This window comes from Octodon degus, unplaced genomic scaffold (genome assembly GCF_000260255.1).
Source record: "Octodon degus isolate 3935 unplaced genomic scaffold, OctDeg1.0 scaffold00176, whole genome shotgun sequence".
Classification (NCBI taxonomy): domain Eukaryota; kingdom Metazoa; phylum Chordata; class Mammalia; order Rodentia; family Octodontidae; genus Octodon; species Octodon degus.
The window spans coordinates 4,591,724-4,599,854 of NW_004524752.1; the positions used below are offsets into that span (position 1 = coordinate 4,591,724).

An 8,131-nucleotide genomic window follows, 5' to 3' on the forward strand; every position below is an offset into this window, starting at 1 on the left:
TAGCTTTTGAACCAAAGATAAACATTTCAATAAACACTTCACCAGCCAATATAATTTAGCCTTCATAAACTCATCCGTTGCCTTGCCCCAACCCACCTTCTGTTTGCCAGTTTGTCTGCATTCTTTTAAAATTCTGTCTTAAGCCCTTTTCCACATTCCTTGGAAGTACCTATCATCTTATAATGTATTCCAAAATGCTATTTTCTCAAGCTGAGATACTCTACTTTCTGTCATTTTACTTTCTTTCAGCCTTTCAACACAGCTCAAATATTGTTCCTTGGCAAAACCTTAGCTTACACATTGTGTTGTTAACTTCTTTATGAATCCCCTCATTCTCTCTCCTTTGCAGATCACAGGTTTTCTGGGAGTGGAAGATTCTGTTTCCATTTGTGTCCCCAGTACAAAACACAGTACACCAAGAACTTATCAATAACTGGTGAATCACAAATACTTTTTTAAGTTATCACTGAATAAATGTATGAATAATTTCAGTCAGGAAATGTTATAATCTATTCAATCTGCTCTCCATAAGACTGAAAATGAAGGTGGGAAGAATAAGGCCCTTTTTGAGAGTACATACTACTTCTTTTGGGAGTCTACTTGATGAGTAGTGAACCTAATGCTCACCAAATAATAAACTAAAACTGAGACTCATGAGTATTTGTGCTGAAATATCACTTCTCTCTCTTCTTAAATTTGATACAGAAATGATATTTAAAACACTGCATAGGGCCAGGGAGACGGCTCAGTGGAATTAGTGTTTCCCTGGCAAGCGCAGGGCCTGAGTTCAATCCCTAGTTCTGCCAAAAAAAAAAAAAAAAAAGACATAAAATACTGTATAAATAGTATAAAGTTAAATACTTCAAAGTTTGGCTCTTTTTATTACTTTGCCATATTCAGATCCATTGTTATTAATTACATAAATATTTTATGTTCTTCTGAAAACATTTCATACTTTTAATTAGAAATATATTTAAGTAAATTATATTAGCTATTAGTGTTACATTGAAACTGAAAAAAAAAAGGAAATGTACATCTGTAGACAGCCAAGAAAATATTGTAGTATCTCATTTAGCTACCAGATTTTGGTTCCTTTTACATTATAAATTATTTATCTAGGAGTAAGGCACTTCACAAATCAGATTTTTCTCGAAATAAGTTTTATAAACATCACATATCTTCAAGATTTTAAATATTCTCAATGGGTAATTAATTTATCACAAAACAGTTTGAAAAAAACAACATGACAAATATAGTGCCACTTTTTCTTAATGATTCAGGATCATTATTATCAATTTTGCTTTCTATACATACTATGCACCATCCCGAAATACAACGGTACCCTTAAGGATTATTAAGAAACATAAGGCTATATGCCTTTGTACTAAATGGATTCAGATCATTTTCATGATTTCTCACCTTTCATTTTCTCTATTTCCATCCTCTACTCTTTGACTTTTCCCCCCTCTTCTTTTAATCACCGTGTTTATATGGTTATTTTTCAGTAAGCTAGGTTAAGATTTGCCAGTGGTTAACTTCTCCATAACAGGGAAGTACATGGATTTTGTGACTGCAATTTGCTGGTCAAAACCCCTTTTCTTTCCTTTTTTATTTTTTTGTAATCCTAACACTGACCCAAGGCCTTTGTACTGGTGTTATTTTATTTTGAGGAGAGGCTTGCTAAGGTGCCCAGACTTGCACTCCTCCTGCCTTAACTTCCCAGAATGCTGGGATTGTAGGCCATCTTGCTTTCTTCTTCATTACTTTTAAAACCAGTAAATAGGTATATTGTTTTTCAGCAGTGCTACATTTCACATATGCACATTATTATGCTATAATCTTTACTCAAGAATGATTATTTTTTAAAAGATAAATCTTAAAGTAACTGTCAATTTATTGTTTAACCAAATAAAAATTATGATTTGCAATTAATTGAAAAAATTAAAAGTCTGACAATAAACTGCATAGTTACTATTAGACATACTTCAGTGCTACCATGTTGCAGATAAATATTCTTTATTAACTTTTTAGAAAAATTTATGACTTGGTTGTAGCATAATGGTGTGAAAACATCAAATTCTAGCTGAATTTTAAATTCCACTAGTACATGACTAAACTATTTGGATGGTTTTACTTTATTGGTAACTTCATTAGGAAAACAGGAAGAGGAAAGGAAAAAAATTCTTCTCTTATTCATAAAGAAAATAAAATATAGGTTGTTATGTCTATCAAACAAATGTACTACAAGGCACTAAATGTGGTTTTAAATTTCCTGCAATAATTTTATGAGATTATTAATCTAACACCACTTGTGGTCTTTAAAAATGAGAAAATTTATAAAACTTTTAAGGTATCACAAGAACAGATATACTCAAAATGTATATGCTTGTCAGATAAAAAAAGGGGAAATTGTGTTGCCTGTGATTAATATAAAATAAAACAGCAATTTTAACTTTCATGTCAATGTTAGTTATGTTTCAAAAAGTCAGTTAAATTTAAAGGTCATTCCAACTTTTAAAAAGTATTGGAATAAAGAAATAAAGAACATATCATGTAATTTACCTGAATTAAAAAAAAATTACCTTTTTCTTCCAAATAGAAATGCCTATTTTTACTTTACATTGATTTTTTAAGTTGTTCCTAGAATAACAGCCAAGCTCTTAAAGCAGTTCTTTTCAAGTATAAATTTTAGTATATGTTTAAAAAGTAAGTACACTTCTTGCCCAATAAAGAAAAGAGATGCCTTAAAACCAAGTTACTGGTGTTTGTAAGTAGGATCACATGTCTGCATCTTGTACAGCAATTAACCACTAGGAAGAATGTATGCAGTGTATTATTTGTTGAAACTGTACTTTCAATTTGATTTGAAACTGTCTCATTGCTATATGTTTATCAATAAAACTTCAAAAAGAAAAAAACAAACAAACAAACAAAAAAAAAACCCAAGTTACTCAGAGTTATCCCACAAAGATTCCAAACCAGGCCCTCATCTACTGGCCAGCTGACCTGATCACCAATAGCCCTTCCAACTAAGCATACTTTTGTGCTAAGCATTGACTCTCTGTACTGCTTGATCAGTTTATGGAGTCACCTTTGAGGATATTTCTTAAATACTTACATTGTCACTGAAATATCACTGAAGCAAAATGCAAGCCAGTTCAGGAGTAGAATTCACAACTAATTCCTGGTGAATTTGCTCTGCAACTGAGTCTTAACCACTCTCTGCTTATGATCTAACACTGGGGAAAAAATTCCTTTTAAAAAAGTCTTTCCAGTAGGGCTGGCCAAATAGCTCAGTGGATTAAAGTGTCTGCAAGCAGGCACAGGGGCCAGGATTCGAACTCCAGGCCTGCCTGCCAGCACCACTGAGACTGGGTGTGGTGGAGCATGCTTGTAATTCCAGCTCTTGGGAGGCTGTAAACAGGAGGATTACTATGACTTCAGTAGTACTGAGACCCTGAACATCCTGTAGACCTTTTCCTAAAAAACACATACATAAGAAAAGTCTTTCCAGTATCTTTATAGAATTATGAGTTTTAGATAGTAACTTTGATAAAAGGCATCTGTAAAGATTTACACTCTATAGTTCAGAAGGATTTGACATATATAATGTACTTAGTGTAACATTCTTTAAACTTAAGCCTTGTGCTGCAAGTAGTGGTCATTAACTTAGTTAATCTGTGTAAGTTGGTAACTCTGTTCTTTAACCTCAGTATTGCAAGGAAACTCCTGAGAAAGAAAGTGTTCATATTGCTTAGTTCTTGTCTCTATAAAGAAAGGAAAAAAGGAAAATATTCTTCTAGAGAAAAGAAACACTTACTGGTACTTTGAAGGGTGAAGTATTTGCAGTGTCCATGGAACTGGGCTTCTCTGATGTACTGGTCCCTGAGATACTCCGTCTACGGGGGGACCTTTCTGCTGGTACCTCTGGAAAAGAGGAAGAAATTTAAAACATTGTTAAGAACCCAAAATTTAAGATCCTTCACTGTACTGTAAAATTACTGCCCTTTTTTTAAACAAAAAAATCCATTTGTTTAAAGGTGTATTACATTCCCTCTTGATATACTCTGTCTCTCTTTGTGGTGTGTGACCTATGAAGACATTAGAGAGACTTGGTCAAGAGTTAAGAATCTGCTTTAATGTGACAACTTATACCTTTAAATGTGCACACATAAAAATAATTTCCTCTGAGGTATAATTAGTAACTTTAAGTTCACTTAATGTTTGCATCTTGTAGTGTATAGATCAGCAATGTAAGTGTTAACAGAATAAAAGAAATTTCTAAAATTCTTATGAACAAAATATAGTCTATTGTTAAACATGATTTGATGGTGTTTGCACAAAGGTCAAAGTTCAGATCTGTGCAGATAAGATGATTCACCAGACTGCAACAAAAGGGCCATTGAGAAGACTGAAAGCTGCTGCCAGAATAAAATAATGTATATGCCTATGCAGATACAAAAATAGATCAGCTTTTCCTTGTTCTGGCAATATGACCTTACTAAGATCTTACTCTGGAATCTTAAATTTGTTCAGACTAACCTAACAAGCTTAAGATTTTACAGATGATGTGATGCTCTATAATTTAATTACTATAAACTGTATTAAGGCTACATTTTAAGATTTTTTTCACAGTGATATATATATATATACACACACATATATATGCACATACGTACGCAAATACAGATGATAAATATATACATATGATACCTTTATCACAACTGCTTCCCATCTCCACTTCAAGTGACAGACATAGGAATCCAGCTTCTCAGACAACATTAGATAATCTCAACATGGACAAGAAAAAAAAAAAAACCCACATTCTAAAAAAAGTATTCTGTGTTATCTTCCAGATCTTAAAAAATAAGGTATAAATCGTAACTCCGGAGACTGACATTTTGATCCCTGCTGTTCTCCCTTTAAGACAGATGCAGTTTAAACTTCCATTTCTGGCCTCCTGGCCCCTGGGATCCGTGCTACTTCCACTTAAGAGAGAGCGTTTTTTCCTCTCGCTCCCTCCCTGTCTTGCTCTTCCCCCTCCCTCTCCACAGCTTGCAGAGAGAGAGAGCAAGTGAGAAAGAAACACACAGGACTGCAGCTATCCACTCAATCAATCGCTCGGACTGCACATCCTCATCAGTTACTTTCAGGCTATTTTAACAGATGTCCAACCACTGTCTCCTTCAGTTACAGAAAATGTCACTGTGTTACACTAATCTGCAGCAAGAAAAAACATTTATTGAAATTTCTATTCAGCTTGTGCTGAAAGGACACCATTTTATACAAACCCAGGAATGTACACAAATCATTCCCCCTGTGAAAACCCAATTACCCTATTACTATTCGCATGCGGGACACTGATTTTCTCGTCCATGACTAAACATATCTTTTGTGACAACCTGATCAGTAAGATACAAGCTAAATTGTAACATTCCTATTGAGTGGGAAGTCGACATCACATTTTACATTCCTGTACTTGAGCAGAATTCCACGCTCTTACTGCATTTTAAAATTATGACCAATAACTAAGTCTCTCAACTTTTCTCTAACCACTAGTGTGGGTAAATGAGCCTTAATGTACAAAACTATTTTCAGAATTAGGCACACATGACTTCTAAGGCACATTTCTGAAAAATGTCAGTATAATTAGGTCAGATTCATGGGAACAGCACAGAGGAATTTAAGAAAATCAGTCTGCAGAAGCACACAAGAGCTAGACCAGACTTCAAGAATATAACTTCGGGGCTGGGGAGATGGCTCAGTAGAATAAGTGCTTGCCTGGCAAGTGCAAGGGCCTGAGTTCTATCCCCAGTTCTGCCGAAAAACAAAACAAATAAACACATTACTTAAAAAAAAAAGAATATAACTTCACATATTCATTATTATCCTGTAATGGGAGATAAGGCAGGTGGGGAGAGGAGCTGGTGAAGGTAGAAGAAACCTCATCTTTTTTTTCTGATAACTATCTATAAAGGTACTGTGACCTTATATCAATTTAAGAAAAAGATAATGGATATTATAATAGAGGACATTTTAATCTCTCAGTAATTGACAGTGAGCCCAAAATGAGAGCAAAGTAGGTTGCATTATCTAGGATTCAACAACCTAGTAAACAGTTTCTTTAATATGCAATGTTCTGGCTAAGGAAAAAAATTAAGACTTATTTCTTCACTCCCCTTGACCCCCTTTACCTGATAGTAGTTTTCAAGCATAGGAACTCACTGCTTTATGTGTTTGAAAATTATACTAGCTAAAGTGAGCAATCACGTTTAAAATTCCAATAAATATGAAATTATACTTTTTTCTCTATCATGGGGAAAAAATCACAACTCTGTTGTAGCTTTTGGGATGTTATTGTGTCTAGAAGAAGAAATGAAATTATTCTTAAAGACTGAACAACTTCCATTACAGAGAGGAAAGAGGCCAGCCAGATAGCTCAGCGGACTGAAGCACCTGCTTAGGCAGAGTGTAGAGGCCGGGGTTTGATCCCAGGCGTGCCCATTGAGACTGGGCTGGGTGTGGCGATGCAGGCCTGTAAGCCCAGTGTTTGGGAGGCTGAAAACAGAAGAATCACCACAAATTTGATCTATATAGTGAGACTCTGTACTAAATACATGATTAAAAAAAAAAAAAAGAGGAAAGAAAGAAAATGAATCTGTCAGGTAGTGAAGAGGATTACTTTACGCTATTTCTCAACCTTGCACAATACAATTTATCTTTTGACATAGACAAGATCTTTGAATTACCCAGATTCTTAAGTTCTCAGAAGATTTGTCCCCTAAAAACCAGTATATTCTTAGAAATAAGGTAACAGCCTTAACAAGAACAAAATGGACAACCTGCTGGATTAGTCACAGGCAGCTCTGCATATTAAACTGGTCTTACTACCATTCACTTTCAATCTACAAGCAGAAATGAAGGTTGCTATTACCCCCTTAAAGCTACATTTCTGCTAAAATGGCAGGACAATCTCTGCTAGTTCCTGCAGGCCAAAATTAACTAGCTTTGTCTCTCCTACTACACTCATGGTACATACCATCGTGCTGCTTTTTTTCCCATCAAGTCCAGTGTTCCTTTATTTCTTTACTTTTATCTGCTGTAAAACTAGTGTTTCTTTATAGTCACAGTATTTCAATTGACTGACTGATTACAGTGCTCAGGATTGAACCCAGGACCTCAGGCATGTTAGGTTAAGTGCTGTATCACTGAGCTACATCTCCAGTCCTTTTTAAAATTTTGAGAAAAAGTCTCACTATTGCCCAGGCTTGCTTCCAATGTGCAAACCTCCTGAGAAACTGGGATTATAGTGGTGCTCCACTGCTTCTGGCATAATCATTTTTAAATATGCTCACCAACAGCTGTAAGTCTAAGACTTATCGATAACTGTCAGTATTTATGGGTCTGAAACTGCTTCATTCACCATCCTTTTTCTCCCCCTGTATTTTAGGGAAGGGTCTACAGGGTGTTCAGGGTCTCACTACTAGATTGGGCTCATAGTGATTCTCCTGTTTACAGCCTTCCAAGAGCTGGGATTACAGGCACACGTCACCATGCCCAGTCTCAACTGCAGCACACCCTGGGGTCGGGGGCAGGACCAGGTAGGCATGCCCAGGGAACAAACCTCCAGCCTCTAAGCCTGCCTGCAGGCACTTTAATCCACTGAGATATTTGGCTGGCCCATTTCATCCTTTAAAATGTATATATTTTCATCTCTGGATTGAAAGACAGAAAGGCTGGTTAAGTTTTAATTTTATGTCATTTCCTTTCCATTAGGCCTGAACTAAGATGAGGTGACAACTTACAGTGTGGAGAAACTTTCAACATAGCTCTACACTGAATGACATCCTGAATATGTGGGCATTTTCCATGGCACTTCTACCAACCACCTATGTGATTCTATTAAAGCCATATTACCTTTCTTGTCTTGGTCTTCAGCATTTATCAAACTTGGTTATTAAAATAAATCAGAGAGAGACCCAGTCCTAGCCCAGGTCCGGCACAGCTCAGGCCTGGCATACACGCCTGAGGTGTAATCCCGCAGCTGCAACCTCTGCAGGGGAGAGTGTAGAGAATAGATCCAACCAGCTAGTCCAGGAGCAGAACATCTCGCCACAGGGGCACAACAGGT

The 8,131-nt window shown here is 36.0% G+C and overlaps 1 protein-coding gene across 6 annotated transcripts in view; it reads right to left on the reverse strand.

Annotated features, from left to right (window-relative positions):
* Nucleotides 1–8,131, reverse strand: part of Rasal2 (RAS protein activator like 2) — a 381,000-nt gene that overhangs the window by 107,416 nt on the left and 265,453 nt on the right. For all 6 annotated transcript variants that reach the window (XM_012517409.2, XM_023703627.1, XM_004643450.2 and 3 more), the window contains one exon: nucleotides 3,821–3,927. In XM_012517409.2, the coding sequence (XP_012372863.1) occupies nucleotides 3,821–3,927 (107 nt within the window). The remainder of the gene's footprint in view (nucleotides 1–3,820; nucleotides 3,928–8,131) is intronic.